This window comes from Crotalus tigris, unplaced genomic scaffold (assembly GCF_016545835.1).
Source record: "Crotalus tigris isolate CLP2741 ecotype Arizona unplaced genomic scaffold, ASM1654583v1 scf7180000017701.1507938, whole genome shotgun sequence".
Taxonomy (NCBI): domain Eukaryota; kingdom Metazoa; phylum Chordata; class Lepidosauria; order Squamata; family Viperidae; genus Crotalus; species Crotalus tigris.
The window spans coordinates 153,810-177,153 of NW_024096577.1; the positions used below are offsets into that span (position 1 = coordinate 153,810).

At 42.4% G+C, this 23,344-nt stretch overlaps 1 protein-coding gene across 4 annotated transcripts; it reads right to left on the minus strand.

The window, feature by feature from the left end:
* Positions 1-381: 381 nt before the first annotated feature.
* TPM4 (tropomyosin 4) lies at positions 382-22,119 on the minus strand. Of its 4 annotated transcripts, none has more exons than XM_039338438.1 (9): positions 21,765-22,119; positions 18,238-18,363; positions 12,241-12,374; positions 8,049-8,166; positions 7,150-7,220; positions 6,112-6,187; positions 3,405-3,467; positions 3,238-3,307; positions 382-1,573 (listed from the first exon to the last, which is right to left on the minus strand). In XM_039338438.1, the coding sequence occupies exons 1-9, from the start codon at positions 21,876-21,878 to the stop codon at positions 1,491-1,493; spliced, it is 855 nt and encodes a 284-aa protein (XP_039194372.1). In that variant the 5' UTR covers positions 21,879-22,119; the 3' UTR covers positions 382-1,490. The 4 variants fall into 4 exon arrangements, with proteins under 4 accessions (XP_039194372.1, XP_039194374.1, XP_039194371.1 ...); XM_039338437.1 differs by lacking the exon at positions 382-1,573 and adding an exon at positions 2,039-2,442 and having other exon boundaries at positions 21,765-22,107; XM_039338440.1 differs by lacking the exons at positions 18,238-18,363; positions 21,765-22,119 and adding an exon at positions 13,589-14,245.
* Positions 22,120-23,344: the final 1,225 nt, after the last annotated feature.

A 23,344-nucleotide genomic window follows, 5' to 3' on the forward strand; every position in this document is an offset into this window, starting at 1 on the left:
GTCCTGTGATCACCTTTTGCAACCTGTCAAGCAAAGTCAATGGGGAAGCCAGGTTCATTTAACAACCCGATTACTAACTTAACAGCTGTGGCAAAATTGGGGCAAAATTCACTTAGTTGTCTTGTTTAGTAACAGAAAATTTGTGCTCGGTTGTTGTAAGTTGAGGATTATCTGTCTTCAGTATTTTCACACATTCTCTATAGTTCTGCTATTGCAAAGCAAAGATTATGCCAATTGCTACAAAATAGTTCTGCCAGTTACTACCTGGAGCTACACACATTTTAAATATGCCCTTATTCTGTTCAGCAGCTGAAACCTCACACCAGACACCGTTTCTATCATTTTTCTCTTCTATCTCATTTATCAACACGGCTTCCATCATCAGCTGTCATTTTTCTATTTATTTAAGAATGCCACATCAAGGAATATGTACTTTAAAAAAATTATTATTAGATCAAAAATCATGTTACAGGGTTCCCTTAACAGGAGTCAGAAAGTTTTAATACAGATTGATTTGGCAATTTTTCCCCACCTTGCAAAATTGAATAAATACAGAAGTAAAAAAAAAAAACACAAGCAACTCTTTTCTTATCAGAGCACAAGGAAGTAGACCAACAGGAAAATGTGGGGTTTTTCCCCCCTGCATCTCAAATCTTCAAGGAGATGAACCAAAAAGGACATTATTTAGAACATTGGTCTAAACTAGAAAAACAGTTGCAGCCTTTATAATTAAGTCAGTGGAATCCAGTGCTATGTGAATTAAAGCCCATTTGTTCAAGAGAACAGTCCAGCCCTGCCCTTCCCCTTACTATGCCCTTGTTCCCTATCTGCTCTGGAGGAGATTTGGAAGGCTTTTGCAAGGATTGGAGGTGGAGTGGGGAGAGAATTCCCCCTTTTCCAGTTGTGCTGATAGAATTGTGTTTCCAGCCTTGAGCTGCCTAAGGAATGTGCAAGCTACTTTGTCTTTTGTTACATTTTTGCAAGGAGATTTCCCTTATTCACATTAATACCCAAGAATCTAAGGCAGAAAAGATTCTTTGGCACTGTTTAACAGAAACCAAGGACATGAGACTACCACAGAGGATCCATCCAGATTCAAACACAGGGCAAATGTGTTTTGTGTTGCAAACTGCTATGAAAAGCAATTTTCTGCAGAACACATCATATGGATTGTGTGTTCCCAGTACTGGATGGGCCTAGCACCTTGGAAGGGCCAACGTACAAAAAAAAGGTTAAAAAAGACAACTTTTCCAGTTTCACAATGTGCTTGTCATATAAGACAGGGTAAGAACAGAAGCCTACATTCAGTTTGTGCCTAAAGCCTTAATATTTCAGGGTGGGGGAGAAAAGATTTGGTCCCATATTTGCTCTTTGCAGAATGTGAAAGAAAGAAAAGAAAAGTGGGTTCAGAAAAAGAAGCTGCCAATCCAAACATGACTGTCAGGGTTTTTTTTCTTGACCTTCCAAATCTGGGTGCTTCCCCCACAGATTTATATGCTGCCCAGTTCACAGAGGGTTTGATCCAGCGTTCGGTGCAGAGTCAAATTATCTTCTTTTGCTAGGGCAACTTTTTCTGGTGAGAATGGGAAAAAAAAATATTAAGAAAAAAACATCTCAAAGAATAGGATTGGTTCTAATTTTACATTCCAATTTTAGTTGCCTTTCTATGTTCCTTCAATTACACCTCTTCCCTCGATCTTAATGTTATTCTTGTGCCTGATACATTCATCCCAAAGGCCAGCTGAAGGAGAGAAACCTGTTCTGGGATGATGAGATTTATGTAAAAAACAGCCAGGAAGTCTGGCTCACCAACATCCGGAGGAGCAAAGGTGCCACAACCCTCTATTACAGGAACTGAATTAGTGAAAGATTTAAGAGTCACAGTTGTAAGAGTGGTCAAAGATCATCAAAGCCCAACATGCTCCTCAAGGTAGGAATTAGCTGGAGATAGATTTTATACACAAAAGAGGAAAACTCCAGATTGAGTTTCCCACAAAATGGCCTGATTTCATTGGTGATTTCCAGAAATTTCCAAAAATCAAATGGAAAATCAAATTTTATTTTCAGGAGAAAGTTACATAAATAATCTCCAACTGTTCTGTTGAATCAGTGTTCAAGCTAAACTTAAAGGGACTATCATTTTATACAGGAAACAAGGAACAAATGCCTTATACTTCATAAAAAGAGAAAGACAGCAAATGAGAAAAGATTCCTGAAATATATATATATGTATGTATGTATGTATTTAATTGCAGTGCAGTTTTTACAGAGAAAGGCTTGTGAAAGCACACAGAGGCAAAGAAAGCAAAAGCTGCTCAGTAGAAACACCCAGCAGGACAGGAAGCCCCATTGTATTTATCTACAAAGAAGTCATATCATTGAGTGCGTGGTCCAATTCCTCGCTGATGGCCTTGTATTTCAACTTTTGAGCATACAGCTCATCTGCAGGGCAAAGGGTGGCGAGAGAGGCAGGATGAAATGCAGAAGTAACAGGCGCATAGGCAAGTTCAGAGGCGTTGGCACAGAGCAAGGAGAGGTGGAAGAGAAGGAGGAAGGGAAAGAAATGAATGTTAAATACAAAAATTGAAACACAGCAGATATTTTACACAGAAATGCAAGATGATCATGAAAATGAAGATTTTAGCAAAAGGAAGTTGGAGTGCTGAAAAGATTAAACATTCAATATTCAGAGCATTTTAATTTGAGCTGCTTATACTGGCCTATCATAATTACCCTGGATTTGTCTGGGCCCCAAAGGAGGTTGTTTCAAGCATATAACATTTGTAAGTGACCAAAATGAGATATTTCAAATTTGGGACATCTGTTTTGACCTTGGAGGGCTCTTTGCCTTCAAAACAATTGTAATTCAAAAGGTTTTACACTCCCCTATCCAGTATTATATATGCTACTTTGAGCTCTTAGATCTTTAATGAAATTATTACAATAATCGTTTTTTAAACATTCTAAAAGCTACCCAAATTGCAAAGAATGAGCTTTGCTCACCCGAAGACCAACCAATCATATTCATGACAAAGTGAGAAATGTGAACACTTAATTAAACCTTATTCTTATCCTCAGATGCTATGTTAAATTGCACCAAGATACTGAGTGAGATTGCCATAAAGCTCTCTAGGGCAGGAAAAAGCCTTCTAGAGGCCAATTCACTGACATGCAATTATGCAAACAGTGCCCTGTTAAAAGTTTTCCATCCCAAGCTTCAAAAGCTTTATCCCGTACCTTCCAAATCATCAATGGTCTTTTCCAGTTTAGCAACTGTTCTCTCTGCAAACTCAGCTCGTGTTTCAGCCTGAGAACAGACATTAAAGCAATGAAAAGGTTGCACTACGGATCAGACATCACTTTCCCTCCTCCCATCTCCAAGCCAACATGATCACTGGCCTCACCTCCTTCAGCTTGTCAGTCAGAAGCTTGATTTCCTCTTCATACTTGTCCTCTTTTTCAGAATACTATGAAAACAAGGTTAACATTAATCATTTTGTTTGTAAGAGGAGGGAGGGAGAATTGCAGAAAAAAGCAACTGAAACCATTTTCATTTCTTAATTATTTACATATTGGACTTCCTCTAGGATGAATACCAGGGGCACCAACTCCCTGTTTTACTGAGACTCTTGAACCATCCATACTGGCTCACTAAATTTCAGCAACATAATATTAATATTAATAATAAGTAGTAGTAGTAGAAGTTGAACGGGACCTTGGAGGTAATCTAATCCAACCCCCTGCTCAGGCAGGAACCCCTGTACCATTTCAGACAAATGGTTGTCCAGTCACTTTTAATTCTTCTAACTGTCAGGAAGTTTCTCCTTAGTTCTAGGTTGCTTCTCTCCTTGCTTAGTTTCCATCCGTTGCTTCTTGTCCTGCCTTCAGGCACTTTGGAGAATAGCTTGATTCCCTCTTCTTTGTGGCAGCCCCTCAGATATTGGAACACTGCTATCATGCCCCCCTTTGTCCTTCTCTTCATTAAACTGTTCCAGCAACCGTTCCTTATATGTTTTATTTGAAGATGAAGAAGCAAAACAGAAGCATTAAACCATTACTAAAAACATGGCATGTATTTATGACGGTTGCAGTGTCCTGGGATCATGAGATCACCTTTTGCGACCTTCTTGACAAGCAAAGCCAATGTGGAAGCTGAATTCACTGAACAATCGTGTTACTAACTTAAGTGCAACAATGTGGCAATAAAGGTCGTAAGATGGGGCAAAATTCACTTAATAACTGTCTTGCTTAGCAATGGATATGTTGGGCTCAGTTGTGCTTGTAGATTACAGGACTACCTGTATCCTGGCAAAGAGTGCACTATTGAAAGACTTGATGGGCCTTGATCACCCTGGAGAATATCTACAAGTAGTCCTCAACTTAACAACAATTCATTTAGCGATGGTTCAAAGTTACAACAGCACTGAAAAAAATGACTTATGACCATTACCCCACTTACGACCACTGCCGCATCCCCACGGTCATGTGTTCAAAATTCAGATTCTTGGCAACTGGTTCACATTTATGACAGTTGCAGTATCCTGGAGTCAGGTGATCCACTTTTGCGACCTTCTGACAAGCAGAGTCAATGAGGAAGCCAGACTCACTTAAGAACCAGATTACTAACTTAACAAATGCAGCAATCCACTCAACAACTGTGGCAAGAAATGTCATAAAATGAGGCAAAATTCATTTAACAAATGTCTTGCTTAGCAGGTTTCCTGCCTGAGCAGGGGGTTGGACTAGATGACTTCCAAGGTCCCTTCCAACTTTACTATTATTATTATTAATAGAAATTTGGGGCTCAATTTTGGTCAAGAACTACCTTGACCAAATGATGATCACTGAAAAGTAAACACTGACTTGATACAGCACAATCCGTGTCCCATAATATAGTCCTGCTTCTTCCTGGGACAAGACTGACAGAACTGTATTAGGTGTGATTTTTTTGTTGTTGTTAAAGTGCACTCCCCTGTTTTTTGAGATCCTACCCAGCTCTAAGAGGAGTTCATAATGCACAGTGCTCTTCTCTAGCTGTATCTCCACCAGTCCACTGGAACAAAAGGCAGGGACCTTAGTGAGCTTCCATGGCTGACTCTTGATTTCATCCTGATTCAACATTCAAACCTCTATATGTTGGCTTTCACTAAACATCCTTGCATTAAAAAACCCCTGCTAACTCATCTTCCAAGTGATGGATTGTTTGGTTTCAAAGCAAAGATCAAAATAGTCTTGTACAAGATGTGCTAATGATGCATGGAGGGCAAGGAAAATATTTATCCATGTTTTATTACTCTGAAGTGATGATCTTCAAATCAATGGCCTGTTGATGTGTTTTGTAATAGACGAACATCCAACAGATGTTATTTAGTATTTTTATATGTCTATTCATCTACTTGCATATGGAACTCCCTTAAAAAAAAAAATCAAACCGCACTAGAGGCTGATCAATTGAGTATGTGCCATCAAGTTGGTGCCAATCTTTAGTGACACCACCTAAACACCAATATCTCAGGGGCTGCCACAAAGAAGAGGGAGTCAAGCTATTCTCCAAAGCTCCTGAAGGCAGGACAAGAAGCAACAGATGGAAACTAATGAAAGAAAGAAGCAACCTAGAGTTAAGGAGAAATTTCCTGACAGTTAGAACAATTAATCAGTGGAATGACTTGCCTCCAGAAGTTTGCTAGTGCTCTATCACTGGAGCTTTTTAAGAAGAGATTGGAGAACCATTTTTCTGAAATGGTATAGGGTTTCCTGCCTGACAGGGGGTTGACTGGAAGATATCCAAGGTCCATTCCAACTCTGCTCTTCTGTTATTCTGACCACATAGCTAGATTTTCTTCATGACTATCTATCCCTACCCTAGCTTTCATTCTTCAATGGTGAATCCATCACCACAGTAACTGAGTCCATCCACCTTGCTTCATCTTCTTAATAAGGTCTCAGCAGAGAAGATAAACCTCCAGACTACTAAAGCAGAATATAGAGGGAAAGGAAATCACCTCAGTAGTTCATTATAAGAGCAAAGGCCTATCCATCCCATCTATTTTTGAACCTTTAAAAAAGCATGAAACCCAATTCCTGATCTTTAAAAGGTTAGGAACCACCAACCTTCTCAGACTGAGCCTCAAGGGACTTCAAGTTGTTGGTGACGTTCTTGAGTTCTTCCTCCAGGTCACTGCATTTCCTATACAAAGCAAAAGAAATCATCCACTGTCAGCTCCTGGTCTTCTATTATTTAAATGAAAATATCATTGCCATTCGAAGTTTTAAGAACCTCTTTACTGATCCACTGTTTCTTATTTTGTAATTTATTTGTATCCAGTATTCTTACACATAAACATCTCAAGACAACCCATAATGAAAACCTAAAACATTTTTGAAATATGATGTGTGGGGAAAATTAAAAATCATTCCCATTTAACAGCATCCCCCCTCCCAAGTCCTAAGGAAAAAGATGAAATTTCAGTATGCATTAAAAGAAGACCTGCTTTCAGAGGTTAGGGATTATCTTCTCTGTGGTACCCCTACTTTACAGAAGTCTCTACCAAGAAATACATCCAGCCCTCATCTTGTGAGTACTCGTTAAGGAGGTCAAGGCTGCATTGTTTCAAGAATCCTTTATCTCCTACTGGTCTTGTATGGAGGTGTTCACTTTCTGTAATTAATTTGGGAGAATATTATGATTTTTCTCTATTGCTGTATGCCAACCAGAGTTCTTCAGGAATGGGTGGGTTAGAGGTGCAGAGAGAAAGAGAGAGATGCTGACAACATACAACTCAAGACTCTCTTGGACACTGTAGGGGGCTAGATGAGGGCATACAATCTGAAGAACAATCAAGTAAACCTATTGTTCCACAGAGAGATGACTCTCAAGTCTAGCGATGTTCTGAATAGAGCTCAAAGAGGTGTATAGACAGCTGAGAGGCACAATCAGTTTGTGTCCAACAGCCTTAACTGTTAGCTGTGATACACATGGAGCTTCCCTTGAAAAGTGGTCCAGAAATTACAGCAAGGGCAAAGTGCCTAGAGAACACAGATTGGGAAAGATGATTCTGGATGCCTTCAAGCACTTTTAGAAGTTACTCTGCAGGTAACTAATGAGTTTCTTGCTTTAATCAGATTTCTGACATACAGTGATCAACTCACAGTTCAGACACCTCAGCTCGTTCTTCAGCTCTTTCCAGTTCTCCCTCCAGAATGACAAGCTTACGGGCAACCTGGAGAAAGTCCAAAGAAACCATCATTGTGTGCACCAAACAATGTAATTCCAACATAAAGCACCTATTATGGTCAACATCTGCTCTACCCACCCAAAATAGCAAACTGGTACTTAAATAAAATTAGCAGTTTCTTGGAACACTACAGAGTCCAACTGCAGTGGTGAAACGCTGATCCCCCTGATATTTTCTCAGTGATTCTGTTTGGTTACTGTATGACAAATAATGCTTCTATCAGGGCTGTTCTTACTCTTTAACTGAAATGTTAAGTTCTAAATTTGCAACATAGACTGGAGCACATTCCAAAGAGAACGTGCGAATCAGACTCATGAGAAACACAGGAATTCAATCAAAATAAAATGAAGATCCAGGGCATCATTGAAACTCACCTTGTTAATTATAACTACCTTTGAAATCACAGCTCAGGCTCTTGGGAAACTACCTAATCCCCACCCACTTTGTGACTTGTCTAGCCAAGTTTTTATCTCTTACTCCAGATCTTTCAAGCAGAGCAAGGATTTCCCAGACATGCTGCCAGAGGCAGTTTCAAACTGGAGGAACTAAACCCAAGGCCTTCTGCAGCAAAAAAACAGAAGCTTCACCTCTGGGCTGTGATTCCACCAAAATAGGCTGGAAGACATGGGGTGACAACTGACATTTTGAGTTTGCAGTCTTTTCCTTGTTTCTTTAGGGCAACTGTGCTTGTCAGCCTTCAAATGAATTCAAACTGTCAGAATGCCATGCAGCATGACAGGTGTCCAGGAACAAGTCCCCACCCCAAACTGTTCCCAGATGCTGAGCCTTTCTCTCTCAGGATGGCTGCCTCACCTCCTCATATTTGCGGTCAGCTTCTTCAGCAATGTGCTTGGCTTCCTTCAGTTGCATCTCTTGAATCTCCATTTTCTCCTCATCCTTCATAGCTCTGTTTTCAATGACCTTCATACCTCTGTGGAAGGAACCAAAAGTATACTTTTAAACCCTCTGCGAAAGTTGTCTACAGAATTTATGTGTCTTGGTAGGATCCATATTTGGAGAATTATGAAGACCAATGAGGCAACAGTGTCCTGCATGGACAGCAATTTTAACATCTGTTCACCAACTAGAGAAATGTGATGGGTCTTGTTGTGCAAAAAATTATGTGTATAATGGAATTTAATCCTGGCTAGTCTGTCCACATTGCAAACCTTCTAGTGATGGCTTCCTGCATCTCTAATTCCCTCTATGCTTTATTATGATATGTTGTTGGTATTTTTAGACTTTTCTACTTAAATAAGCACTCATGCGCATAATGCTTCTACCATCTACTATTGTGCTCATTTGTCTTTATATTTATACAGTACATTTTATGGCTATGTATAAATCAACTTTTAAGCACAAAGCAATTTATATTAGTAATATTATTTATTGGGGTTATATTTCATAGTTTTTTCATTGATCAACTAATGGTAAAATATTTGCTCAACAAAACATGATTATTACAATTCTAATGGCCGTTAATATATAGTCACTATTATGATGTAATATCCAGATATCTATTTTTTATTTTTTCCAACAACAAAATGAAATGGGATCAGAACTATATCTGTCTTTCTGCCAGCAAGTTAACTGTCTGAAAACTGAACTGAATGGGATTACATTTGGGGTTGTTGGAAGAAACTGGCAAATGGAAAATGAAGTTTGAAAACTAGGTAGGTCAGGCTGAGGTCTAGAAAAAAAATAATTTTTCCCATGCATCTCAATGAGAAAGGCAAGGGGACAGAGGTTTGTATTGCTGGCACTTGCTTCATTGTAAGCCCTCTCTAACACATTGCCCAGCGCAGAATGTATACAACCCACATTGTGCTTCCCAGTGCAACCATACAGATCAATAGAAACAACACAGAACAAAAGACTTCAAAGAGCCATGATCAGCATGCTTTCCTTATGTGAGCAATAATTCTTGTAGCTGTATTATTAGAGTACTGTTTTGCAACCTCAGCAACTGTAAGATCTGTGGAACCTGAACTCCTGCTTGCTGGAGAATTCTGGGAGTTGAAGTCCAAACATCTTAAAGGCGTTGAGATTGAAAAATACTGTAGAAGAAGATATCGGTGGCTAATCTCCTGCAATCTATACAGAAGAGGGCCCTGCCCTATGGAACACCTCTCCCCTCCTAGCCTTTCATAAAGCCTTAAAGACCTGGCTACCCCCCACCCACTCCTTAAGTGCTGAGAGATGATTGGATAATGGCATAGCAGATTTGGTGCCAGGTTTTTAGTAATAGTAATAGAAGTAAAGTTGGAAGGGACCTTGGAGGTCATCTAGTCCAATCCCCTGCTCAGGCAGGAAACCCTACACCATTTCAGACAAATGGCTGTCCAGTCTCTTCTTAAAAACTTCCAGTGTTGGAGCATTTACTGCTTCTGGAGGCAGGCTGTTCCACTAATTAATTGTTCTCACTGTCAGGAAGTTTCTCCTTAGTTCTAGGTTGCTTCTCTCCTTGATTAGTTTCCACCCGTTGCTTCTTGTCCTGTCTTCAGGTGCTTTGGAAAATAGCTTGATTCCCCCTTCTTTATGGCAGCCCCTGAGATATTGAAATACTGCTATCATGTCCCCCCCTTGTCCTTCTCTTCGTTAAACTAGACATACCCAATTCTAGCAACCGTTCCTCCGTTTTGTTTTACAGTTTTAGTACGACTGTATATGTTGTTTTAACTTTTTATTGGGAGCTGCCCAGAGCTGGTTAAAACATGGTCAGCTATATAAACATTTTAAATGAACAAACTTCCTAGCCTTGTGAAAACTTCTGAAAAATTCTTAAACAAAGTACAGTACAGGCAGTCCTCACCTTACCACAATAGAACCCAACATTTCTGTTTTTTAAGTGAGACAGTTGTTAAGTGAACTTTGCCCTATCTTATGAACTTTCTGGCCACACTTGTCAAGTGACTCACTGCAGTTGTCAACTTAGTAGCACGGTTGTTAAGTGAAACAGGATTTCCTTGTCAGAAGGTCACAAAAGGGGATCACATGACCCAGGGGCTCTGCAACCGTCATAAATATGAGACAGTTGCCAAGCGCCTGAATTTTCATCACATGACCCGGGGGATATTGCAAAAGTCATAACTGTGAAAAATGGTCATAAGTCACTTTGTTTGGCCCGCTGTAACTTCAAATGGCCACTAAATGAACTGTTATAAGTCGAGGACTACCTATACCACCAAATGTGAGCAAAACGTCTGCTGCCCTCTTTCATTTCCAATTGATATCCAAAAATGCTGAGAGTAACCATCAAACAAAGCCACATGAACTGAACAGCATACAAACCTTTGTTCTTGTTCATTCCTCAGCTCTCTTGTCAGGACTTGTCAGGACTTTTTTTTTAAGATGATTTGGCTGACTCTCTTTAAGACCAACAATACAGATTTGCTAAGCCAGAAGCAAAGCTGATAGTGTAGCCGATTAAGGTAGCTTAGTATATAAATGTCTCTAGCTCTGATTTTCTTTTAGAAGGAAGTAATTCTCAGATTATTTCATTAAGCTGCCTTATTGTTAAGTCATTTTTATTAGGCCACTTGGAATTCTTTGACATAAACTTTTTTTACTATTTAAAGCTAAAGTAGGCCAAATTTTCATGGTACTCATTTTTCTCCTGGCTTTGAAGGCAGTGATCAGCATGACTGTCATTCTCAAGATTAATGCTTTTCCAGACATTCTAATATTTAAATTTTGGGGAGCTCTCACATGGCTGATTACTAGCAATTTGTCACTATATTCTGACAGGACAGAGCATTTGGGAGCCACATGCAAATTTAAACTCATGGATGGCCAATCTGTACTTTAAGCCTCATATGGTAATAAGAGAAAGCAAAACAGACTAATAGAGTCAGGGGTGGAACTGAACAGATGTCTGTCTTCATCCATGTAACTTTTTTCTTCCATTCGATCACATCTGATTCACAAAGACTGCAAAGACAAGTCCCTGCACTTTTCTTGGGAAGGGTCTTCAGAAGTGGTTCACCCTTTCCTCGGTCGTAGGGCAGAGAGAAGTGACTGGCCCAAGATCACCCAGCTGGCTTTGAGCCTAAGGCAAGACTAGAATTCACTATCTCCTGGTTTCTAGCCGAGCGCCTTAACCACTATACCAAAATGGCTCTCAACTGAACTCTAAATCAAGGGGGGAAAGTTGTAAAATGAATAATGACCTTATCCTGAACGTGTCAAGGCACTTCTAACTCTGCGCTGTTTACCACAGTATTCCTTGTCCTTTATTTTTACAGAATATTTATAGGATGGCCGGGAGCACACATGGGCAATATATAAGTAGTCCTCCATATCTGAGCCCAACATTTATGTTGCTAAATGAGAAATTTGTTAAGTGAGTTTTGCCCCATTTTACTTTTCTCGCCACCTTAATTAAGTGAATCACTGCAGTTCTTAAATTGGTTGTTAGAACCAAGTCTGGTTTCCCCATTGACTTTGCTTGTCAGAAGGTCGCAAAAGAGGATCGCATGACACTGGGACACTGCAACCGTCATAAATATGAGTCAGTTGTCGAGCATCTGAATGGAAATCTCGTGGCCACAGGGATGCTGCAATGGTCATAAGTGTGAAAAACGGTCAAAAGCCAGTTTTATCAGTGCTGTTGTAACTTTGAACGATCACTAAATGAACTGTTGTAAGATGAGGACTACCTGTATATTCATTTGATTAATTTATCAGTGTTTCTCAACCTTGACAATTTTAAGGCATGTGGACTTCAACTCCCAGAATTCCACAGCCAGCAATGCTGGCTGTGGAATTCTGGGAGTTGAAGTCCACATGCCTTAAAATTGTCAAGGTTGAGAAACACTGGATTATGTGAACTTTAAACTCTTTACTGAGATAAGGCAGTGGTTATCGAAAGGGGTCAGAATGAGGACCAAGAGTTTTAGAAGTGGGATTGACAAAGAATTAGCTGTACTCTTGACTGGAAGAGGTGCTGCCAAAGGTCAAACCCAGCACTTTCTCAGCCATGCAGCCCAGACCAGCCCTTTGATACCTCTCACTCTCATCAGCTGCTTTCTCTGCCTCCTCCAGTTTTTGCAGAGCTGTGGCCAGGCGCTCTTGGGCACGATCCAACTCTTCTTCCACCAGCTGGATCCGGCGATTAAGAGCGGCCACCTCTCCTTCAGCCTGGACAAGAGAGAAATCCTCAATTATTCAAAGGCAAGAACCTCACTTGAGACCGGAACTGAAGTGACATGAAACTTTAAAAAAAAAAAAGAAAGAAAGAAAGAATTGCCAGCCTCCCCACCCCTCATGAAATTCAACTTCTGCAAGACGTCAGCTTACTCTAAGGCCTCCTGAGAGCAACTTTTGGGCAGACTCAACCCTCTTGAGAGTTAAAAGCCAGTCCTACCTTGCCGGCACAGAAAGAATCATTAATGCACGTTGAAAGAGGAGAAGGACAGCAGTTTCAGAGAAGGAGAGGAAGATCTTTCCCTTCCTGGAGTATAAGCTCAGTCTACATAAGGTCCATCGGATCTGGGCAAATGTTCCAACTGCAGATCAAGGAACCGGCAAGAGGCTGGGAAGAGCCACCTCTCCATAAGCCACTATGGAACCGAAAAGTTAAGACCGATCAGACCAAGGCGAAGAAAGAAAGGCAGGTGGGCGGAGGGACCCACGTAGAGATTTTTTTAACTTTGGTGTTGTTTTTTTCATTAGCTGGAAAGAGGGAAGATGACAGACGAAAAGGGACAGATCACACTGAGAGCCTCTCCAGGCAAGCTGTCCAATTCCTTATCTTCGGAGCCCCCCCACCCCCCCAAAAAATCCGTCGGCACTTAAGGCCACCCCATCCGAGATGGCGACGGAGGGGAAACGGGCGGGGACCAGATCTGGGTGCGCCTGGACCATTCATTGCAAGCGCCCCGCTCCAAGAGCTTCCTTTTTCGGCCAAGCGAAACTTTCAATTAAGTTTAGCGGGAGCGGGGAAGCAAGCAAGCCAGGGCGACGATTCCTCCTACTCCGGCGGCGGGCGCCCCGCCTTGCAGGCCCAGATCGGGGGGGGGGCGGGGGGGCAAACGCCGGAGGAGGGGAAGGGGAAGAGTATCGGGCAGACCCCGCGATGCAGGAGGAAAGGGGAAGAAAGAGGCGGCGGTGCCGCCCTGGCGGACGTGGAAGCCAGCGGTAGCCGGGCTGGCTCCACCCTCCTCCGCCCGTCCTCCAGCCTTGCCTTATACGGGCAAAAGGCATATCCAGGCGGCGGCGGCGGCGGCGGCGGGCTGGCCGGGCTGGGATGTGGGAAAGAGGAGGGCAGGCGAGGAAGCGGAGGAGAGGCCGAGCGAGAGGCCGGGGCCCGGGAGGAGAAGCCGACCAGAAGCTTCCCCGCCTTCGATGCTCACTTTCTCGCGCAGCTCCCGCTCCTGGTCGCGCTGGCGTTGCAAGATTTGGGCGCGGTCCTCGGCCTCGTCGGCTTCCTGCTGCAGCGCCTGGATCTTGCGCTTCACCGCCTCCAGCGAACCTGTAGTGGCTGCCATCCTAGCGGCGGCTGGGTCAGAGTCGGATCCGGTCGCGAGAACGGCGGCGAGAGCTACACGTGAGCCGCGGCGGCAAGGATGCGGCTCCGGTTGCTGGCGGGAGGAAAGCAGCTGGGGAGGGGTTTGGACGTCAGCACCGCTGGAGGGCGGGGCCGTGACGTGGCCACCGCTGGCCCAGCCCGAACGAACCCGCTCCGCAGTCCTTCGGGAGAGCGAGGTGGGGCTGGAGGGGCGGGTAAGAACGGCTGGGCGGCTTCTGGCATCCTTTGATGGCCGAGCTTCTGTCTCCAAAACGTCTGCTGAGTGGCAGCGAGAAGGCGGTTCAGGCTGCCCCACCTGGACGTGCTGGGAGGGACTCCGTACCGGCTGGGAATTTGGGGGCTGTGAGAGATTGGAGACCGATTGCGCTTTGTCTGCTTGCGGGCTGTCAGGTCTAGCAAGAGTTCCCGCTCAGCTGACCCCTCGTTCAAGGCCCGACTGCGAAAGAAACCGAGTTTCTGCACCAATCAAGAGCGCATTCATTCGTCCCCACTCGCTATGTGGATATAAGATATATGGTGGTCGAACTAACCCTAAACAAGATTTCTCCAAGCCCCTGGTGTATTCAGTAGCACACAGGGTACCATGCCTAGGGAGCAAATCAAGAGATCAACCCAGTTGAGGGATCAAAATCCTTCTGGAAAGGCAGCCAGAGCTTGTGTTAGCACAACATGCTTCAGTGGTTCCTCTGAATGCACAGTATACTGAAGCACAAGTCAACAAAATGGGCTAGATGTTAATAACATGTTAAATTGCAAAAGAAAGGAAGCTTAGTGGGTGTACAAATACGCCTTCTGGGACTCTATCTCAGCTGGTTTAGCATATGTGAAGGCAGCCCTAATTGGAAGCTGTAGAGCTGGCTCTAGGATCACCTTCCTAAATTCCTTAATCTCATAACACGTGGATAGATTCAGCCGTAGTTTCAGCTGGCACCAAGCTAAATCCACAGATGTTAGGAAAATCCAGAAAGTTTGGCATTCAGACAAATTAACCATCACATAAACTAATTTTCACACTATTCAAAAGAAACAATACAAAAGTTAAGGAAACCAAAAGACCAGAACACATCCTCTCCAACAGCCAACACCCAGATAAGCAGGGATTAACACCAAGCAAACATCAAGCAGAAAATATGTTAATCAAGAAACTACCAAGAAGCAAACACACCTTCACTGGTATTAGGGCAAGCTACTTCATATAAACAGGGAGGAACCTCCACACTCCCTTAGACTGATGAGGTTACCTTGCTGGATAAAGAAACACCTGCAAGCAAATAACTAGAGAGCCCAAAGACTCCACTGTTCAATCCTGAGCTCCAAATATTCTCTTCTGCTGGCATCTTCCTTTTGTCCCGCACTTAGTGCCTCTATGCTCCTATACTGAGAAAGTGTTCATCTTTAAGGTTACTCATAAAGGTTGGTTCAGCATAACCTGGTCAAAAAAGCAGTTGTGGATTTTTCTCCCCCAAACATGGAGGCTTCAAAGGGGCTTCCTTGGCCCATTCTATGTAGGGTAGGAATTGCTTTGTGTAGCAAAGAAAGCATGAAAAAGGAGACCTCCTCCCTCAGACCCAGTGTGGCTAAACAGTGATGAAGGCACCAGGCTAGAAAGGCAGACTTAAGTTCTAGTCCTGTCTTAGCCATGAAAGCCAGCAGGGTGACTGGCTTTCTCTCTCTCTCTCTCTCTCTCTCTCTCTCTCTCTCTCTCTCTCTCTCTCTCTCCTCTCCCTCTCCCTCTCCCTCTCCCTCTCCCTCTCCCTCCCCCTCTCTCCCTCTGTCCAACTCATCTCACAGGGTCCTTATTGAGGGAAAAATAGGAGGAGGAAAGTGTGTTGCATAAGTTGCCACCTTGAGTTATTTGTAAAAATAATAAAGGCAGAATACAAATAAATCCTGTACATATTTTGTAGAAGACTTGGAGTGAAGAGGCAGTCTTCAATTCAGACTGAATAAGCTTTAGGAGAAAGCAGGAAACAACTCTTGCTTCCCAATTCTTGTAACTAGCTGAGTTTTCCTACACAGAAGTTCCTGCTATTAAAAAAAAACTTTTGTTTCCTCTTCCTCTTTCCTCCCTATCTTGTTTTCCTTCCAGATTGTTTTTTTTTTTTTTTTACAATGTAGGCTGAGGGCAGGGATCATTTGGCTCTTATGATTCTTGAAACAGCACCAAGAACCTTTAGATTCAGGAGGAAAGTGCAAATTCTTTAAAGCAAGAGTTCACAGTAAATCAAATTACAGTTTCTGTGACCAAGGACCAAAGTGGCCAAGGCAACAACACTATGTAAATGGGTGGTGCTGAGATTTCCAGAGTGATTTTGAATGGAGAAGCTGGAAATTGTTTCCTCTCCATGCTAAAACTTTCCAGTAGTTCACACATCAGTTTTGATTGTTTTGTTCCATGTGGTAAAAGGTCACACTTTCATTTTGCAAAAGTCTTTTTCTCCCTGTAAAATTTCAACAGTGCATTTGCAAGGAGTTGCAAAAAAAGAAGCAGCTTAGAAGAAAATATTTGTACCTTGGAGTTGAACTGTGGGGTCCTGAGTGCTCTCTGCGCTTGGCTGTTTCCTTGCATTACCAAACTAGGTAACATCATCAGTGCAGCGAACTCAGAAAGCACCAAGGACCTTACAAGAAGAAGCTTGGAAGCTACCATTTGGTTATAGGTGTTTTCAAATGGACAATAAGCCATTTTGGGGAGTGGACTTTACAAGAATAGTGGATAAATGTATGAGTTAAGTTGCTTTTGAAGTAAAGTGCTTGCACATCAGTCAGCAAGGGGAAGAATTAGGAGGTCTTGGTGCACTCTGAGCTTAGAGATGTTTCAATTACTTGACTAAGTAACATCAATATGACAGTATGGGTAATGAAACGCCTGCAAGCAAACAACCAAGCTGAGAGAGCACCAAGAACTCCACAGCGCAACCCTGAGTTATACTCTCTTCTATTGGAAGGGGGAATGTGGGCACTTCTCCAGCTAACTCTAATACCGTGGTTCCCCAAAAATAAGACCTATCCCAAAAATAAGCCCTAGTTTGATTTTTACACGTGTGCCTTATGTAAGCCAACCCCCCAAAATAAGCCCTACTTAAGACCCTGCCCACTCTGTCCTACTCTAGTTGCACAAGGTGGGGTGAGGCGCATGCATAAAACTCAAGCAAGGGTGGGGGTTGGGGATGGAGCTACCTCATGAGCCCCACACCTCCTTACCTCAGGACCGCCACAGCCAGGCCTCCCCTCACGGTGCCGGCACCAGCAGCCCTGTCCAGTAGGAGTTCGTGTGGCTACTGCCAGCATACTTCTACACTCACTCACTGCCATTCGCGCACGTTGCCCTGGCCTCCGTTTCACAGCAGAGGTCTTCAGAAAAGGCCTCTGCTGCCCAGAATGGGGCTCCAGGTTGACACGCATATCACCTGCAGTCTCTGTTTTTCCAGCAGAGGTCTTCAGGAGAGGCCTCTGCAGCCCAGAACAGAGCTCCCGGTTGACCTGTGTGTCACCCCTGAGCCTCTGTTTTGCCGGCAGAGGCCTTTAGGAAAAGGAAAAAGCTTCTGCTGGCGAAATGGAGGCCAGGGGTAATGTGTGCAAGTGGTCGCGGAAGACGTGGGTCAGCGGCAGCCACGCAGGTTCCTGCTGGATGGGGCTATTGGTGCCGCCGCCGCCACGAGGCGAGACAGTGGGGGAGAAAAAAGACATTCCCTGAAAATAAGACCTAATGCCTTTTTTAGAAGCAAAAAAAAAATAAGACCAGGTCTTATTTTGGGGAAAAACATGGTCTGTTGTACCAATAATATGCTTTGGCTGATGCAGTTCTGGTCTAGTTAAGATGGTTCAATTTCTTAGAAATTTTGTATCCCTTCTCTCTTCCTTTATTGGGACCTTGACAATTTCTTCCTTAGGCCTCAAGTTTTGGGAGGATTACCATTACATACACATTCAGTGATCACTCATTCTGTGACCAAAGTTACAATGGCACTGAATGAGGGATATTTACAACAGGGCCACATAGTCCACATCCCTGCGGTTATGTAATTATGATTCGGATGCTTGGTGACTGGCTGACAATTATGACATCACAATATCCTGCAGTTATGTAACTACCATCTGCCAGCTTCTGACAAGGAAAGTCAATGGGGAAGCCAGCGGGAGTGAGCAAAGGGTTTTATGATTTGTTTAACAACAGCAACCGGAATTGCTGCCACTGTGCAGCATGGTCATGTGATGTCGTGTTTTACAATCATATCACTTAGTGACAGATTATCATTGTTAAGCAAGGACTGCCTGTGTTATGTCTTCATTATACAAGTATCTTACAGTTTGCATTATGGTCATAGTAATAGTTGCCACCTATTATTAAATTGTTGATACAATCAGGTCCAGGTTCTTGTCACCTAGTCATGTCTTCCACCTCATTGGTCTCCCAGTTCTCTTCTTCCCATGAACCCTCCCCAGAAATCCGCATGAAGAGTCCATACATACATCTGTAGCTTTCTTTTCAGCTTGCTCCAATTTCTCCTGGGCATCCTTAAGAGCTTCAGAGTACTTATCCAGCTCATCTTCTGTTCCTTTCAACTTCTTCTGCAAAGCCATCAGCTCATCCTCCACCTAGCCAAAGATCAGAATTAGCCATTAGGACAATGTTTCTCAACTTTCTAACATCAGGCTGGCTGGGGAATTCTGGGAATTGAAATCCGCACATCTTCCAGTTGCTAAGGATGAGAAACACTGCATTAGTAGTTACCTGCTATCTTTTCAACTCATTCTGTGGCCCTTTTAAGGAAGTTTTTCCTTAGACTTGTTTACTGTGCATCCGATTTAAAAGTCCAGACCTCTGATCTTCCTACACAGATTTCATATCAAGAACCTAGGTTGTTTTTGAATGCTCAAAAAACCACTCCTTTTCTGGCTATGATAATTATGTCACTAATGTCATTGCTTTGTTTTTGCTGTGGGGTCTGTTAATATTCATTTAGTGGAAGAGATCAGGATCCTTTTTGTATCTGTGAACATTATTTCTCTTCAACAGCAAACCCGGTATGTATGGGGCAGATTATGCCCTCCTGGGAAAAATTAATACACACTTACATGGGAGAAAACTGTGTTTCAGGTGCAATCTATAAGATATTGTCCTACTTTTACTTGTCATTGTTTCTAAAATAACAAATTTCTTTCCAATTCTGACCCCAGGATACCCTTTTTGCTCAGCCCCTTCAACAGAAGTCTTCCAAACAATTGGAAAGAGCTGGCAAAATGAAAATTGTGTTCTTATAACAGCCATCAGCTTCACTTTGGCAACTGAGGAAAGATTACCATTTTACAGATCATGATTTTTTGATGTTGGATTCATTCATTAAGCTAGGTTGTAATGTAGTTTGGTTTAGGGTTAGTATGGTCTGTGAACCCAGCCACTATCATTTGCTGAACTATCCATAGTTATCTGGTTTGCAGACAATGCTAACCAGCAGATGAATTCACATTATACTAAGACAAAATCAAACCACATTATACCTTAATAGTATTAGCAGTTGCACTCATACATTCATACAAATGCAATATGCTAATCCAAATCCAAATAAATGATATCATCACTAAGATTGATTTGGATTAGCATATTACAGTATATGCATAATCCTATGCATTTATGTGATCTGTAAATGATTTGTATGGCCGATTCTAAGTTCACCCATTGCACTAATCCCTAACCTGATATACTTGCTTGTGCCCTAGGATCCTGCATGAAATCAGTTATTTTGGACTGTAAACCGTAGTGAGCCTATCGAAATATGTTTATTCCGTAGACCATAGTTTAGCAAACAATAGCTTCATTAGCTCAAAGTGAGACTTGATTTGGCTTCTTTAAGATCATTTTTTCCAAGCCATGGCTTTAGAACGAGCAGCCAAACTATGCTCCTTTCTTATCTTAATGGCACTCGCTCTCCTTCCACTTTCCCATATAAATCCATATTGCTTCCTCAAAGCAGCTATTTATATCATGTTGAGCATGCTCTGGGTGTCAGTTTGTCCCTCTTCTGAAGAGAATTTCTGTTATCTAGTGGCTGACTGGTGATAATGTGTTGGGCTGTTCCTTGGCTTCTGAGCTCTGAGAAAGAATGCTTTGTCCTCTTCTCTGTCTTCTGATGTGCTAGGAAAATTTGACCCTATAAAGGCAAAAAAGTAGCCCTCACTGAACCAGTTCAGGTTTGGGGCTTGTACTACCTAAATGCCCTATATTTTAGTCAGGTTTATTTGTGAGACTTCAGAGATTTCAACAAAGAGAAAAGGTTTCCTTTCATTGGCTGCCGTTTTACGATAGAAATTTGTCCAGACCCTACTTTTCCCAAGATTGCTCCAGTGATGAAGAAGGAAGCAAAGTGAGCCCTGGCCATCCTAAAGATATATCATGCTTTTTCAAAATTTCTCAGACAATGAAGCATATTATTAACTAGATGCATACATTGCTGTAAGCTATAGTTCATATAACCAAGGTTTCTGAATAAGCCATAATAGCTAGGATCTTCCCACATATTTAAGTGACAAATCATGGTTTTCAGACTGCAATGGGTTGAAAGCAGAATCAAACAGATCACATTATCTGTTAGTGCAATAAGTGAAGTTGACTACATTGTCCTCTACTTTGCTAAAGTCAGAAAACGGGAGACCAAAGAACATCTGAAACTCATTCTTGGACTCAAGACATGTTCCACCTGGTAGTGCCCGTATCTGCATGCTATACATAAGAATAATTTTAATTAGATGTGGTTTGCTTGCCCTGAACCCCTATTTGTGCCAGCTGTATCCATTTCAACAGGGAAACATATATCAGATCTGAATCCATGTCTAATTCTGTAAATTCATAGCAGTTCATTTTGTTTTAAGAAGTCACACAGAACTGATAGCTGGAACAGTTGAAGCATCCATCAGAGTTGAAAAGGAAGCAACAGCTTCATCCTAGCCACATTTTAGTTGCATTGTGGGGGGAAAGTAACACAGCCCCCACCAGCCATGCCAGAGCCCTGGCCCCAAAGGTCAACATTAAACCCAGATAGCAAGCAATTTGTGCTCTCCCTCTGTTACAGCAGTTACAAATAAGCACTTCTTAATCCTCCTTCCATCATATCAGCCATGACCTCATCCATCCTCACAGAAAATGTGAGACAGCTGTTCAGTCTGCCTTCAGTCCTTTCAGACATTTATTTAGGAATTGAAGGCAGGGTAGGTAGGCTAAGTAGGATGTTTCAAAATAATTTCCTACTTTAGAGGAAACCTGTTATATCGAAAAATTAAAAATTGTAACGACATCTGTCTAATCTGATGCTGATGAATATGAGGGATGACTTTTCTCCACCTTAAATTTCCTGAGGATGCAGCACACACCCCACATTTACCTGAGAGTAAGCCCCACTTATAAAGGGAAATCTGCCTCCACTCAGCCTTGAGTCTCTAGCATGGAAATAACACAACTGAATAAGCTCTGCTTTGAAAAATAACAGAATGGCAGAGTTGGAAGGGACCTTGGAGGTCATCTAGTCCAACAGTTACTCAAGCAGGAAACCCTGTACCATTTCAGACAAATGACTGTCCAATCTCTTCTTAAAAACCTCCAGTATTGGAGCATTCACAACTTCTGGAGGCAAATTGTTCCACTGATTAATTGTTCTCACTGCCAGGAAGTTTCTCCTTAGTTCTAGGTTGCTTCTCTCCTTGATTAGTTTCCATCTGTTGCTTCTTGTCCTGCCTTCAAGTGCTTTGGAGAATAGCTTGACTCCCTCTTCTTTGTGGCTATTAGATATTGGAAGACTGCTATTATGTCACCCCTAGTCCTTTTTATTAAACCAGACATACCCAAATGGAAAAGCTCTATAAGAAAGACCAAATATTTAGTCCAGTAATTGTACCATAACCAATGCATACAACTCTTGCAACAGCTACCTGTATCACCCTGAAAAGGCATGCACAAATCTCTGCAAATAATGAACACTCATTCACATCACATGCAGACCCTTCACCTGCTTGCACTTGTCCTCAGCCGCTTTCTTGTCAGCCTCCGCCTGTTCTGCTCGGTCAATGGCATTCTCCTTGTCCAGTTTCAGCATCTGCATCTTCTTCTTGATGGCTTCCATCTTTGCAATTTGAAGTAAAGGTGGCTTCAGGTGCTTTTATGTAGAAGAGAGAAGATGAAGGCTAGCCTTCAGTTGGAGGCTGTGTAGAAACAAATGGGCACTTGGGCAACTGAAGATAAATTTCTCTGAGAGCTTTCTCGCTGTGGTAGGCTAGAGTCTGATTGTGTCCCTGGTGGCTCCCTCTTCTTTCACAGGCAACCTTTCTAAGAGATAAGTTGGAACCCAGTCAGTCCTGGCATCTTTAGCACTCATGGATCACCTTATTTGGGCCTCAGCTTCTTTAAAGAAAGAAAAGAACTGTTTCCATTTTTAACCTTCCAGCAGGAGCAAAAAGAGATTGCAGGGGCTGGAGAGAAAACTTGTCAGCCATTGTCAAGCAGTTAAAAGAAATGCTGGGTTCAGGGAAGCAACGTAACTTTGTAAAAATCCAGAGTAGGTACTCTAGGTCAAGGATGAGACAAATTCATCCTTCTAGGATGACAACTTTGTGGTTAGGACAGTCTTTGGATCCAAAATGAGAAGAGAACCAGGGTGTAATGATTAAGGTGCTGGACCAGGACCAAAGAGACTCAGGTTTTGTTCTGTCTTCAGCCATGGAAGATCATTAGATGATTTTGGGTCAGCCACTTTCTCAGAGGGATTTTATTATGAGGAAAAACAGAAGGAGGAAGCATTAGGTACACCTCCTTAAACTCCTGAATAAAATAAAAGCAAGCTGGGTTCCAAAAAATAGTAATGGTTCTAGTTTCTTCCATGATATTGGTGGCTACTTCAGAGGTTTAGTCTAGTAGTCCAACCTCTTCTTAAAAAATTCTGGTAGCCAGAGAATCCCTTGTTTCATATGACTCATAACATGACACACATCTGAAGCATCCACCAATGATGTCTCTGTGTGTGTGTGTGTGTGTGTTTGTTATGACATACATAACAAGGAATAGTAGGTCTTGTTTTACAAGCTTGCAGTTGCCATTTTGACACTTTTTACTCTCCTTCCCCCTTCTTGTGGTTCCCAGTTCCAAATTAGTGGTGGATCAGGTCAAGATAAAAGTGAATTTTATTTCATTTACATTTAAATGAAATTTTAGGAAGTCCTCAACTTATGAACAGTCGCTTTTCGAAGTTATGATACCCCCCCCCCCAAAGCTACTTACAAGCTGGTTTCAAACTTCCAGTGTCAGCCCCCTGCCATCACATCACCGCATTTTGGGCAGTTGGTAAACAGCCCACCTTTACGGCTGTTGCAAGTCTCTGCAGTCACATGACTGCAATTTACAACAATTTTGCTGGAAAAGACGTTGACTTCTGGTTTCTAGCTTAACCACCTCATAACAAACTTTGGTGTTTGCTTAATGATTGCAGCATTCACTTAAAAATTGCCACAAGAAACGTTGTAAAATTGAGTCCAGACACAAGATGACCTGCTTTATGACCATCACAACTTACAATGGTATGGTCATAACTCAAGG

Coding starts and splice junctions, on each gene's coding strand:
- TPM4 (XM_039338438.1), bottom strand. CDS start 21,878: ATGGAAGCCATCAAGAAGAAGATGCAGATGCTGAAACTGGACAAGGAG. Junction 12,375..18,237: donor CTGAAAAGAAAGCTACAGAT/GTATGTATGGAC, acceptor TCTCTTGTCCAG/GCTGAAGGAGAGGTGGCCGC. Junction 8,167..12,240: donor GCAGCTGATGAGAGTGAGAG/GTATCAAAGGGC, acceptor TTCCTTCCACAG/AGGTATGAAGGTCATTGAAA.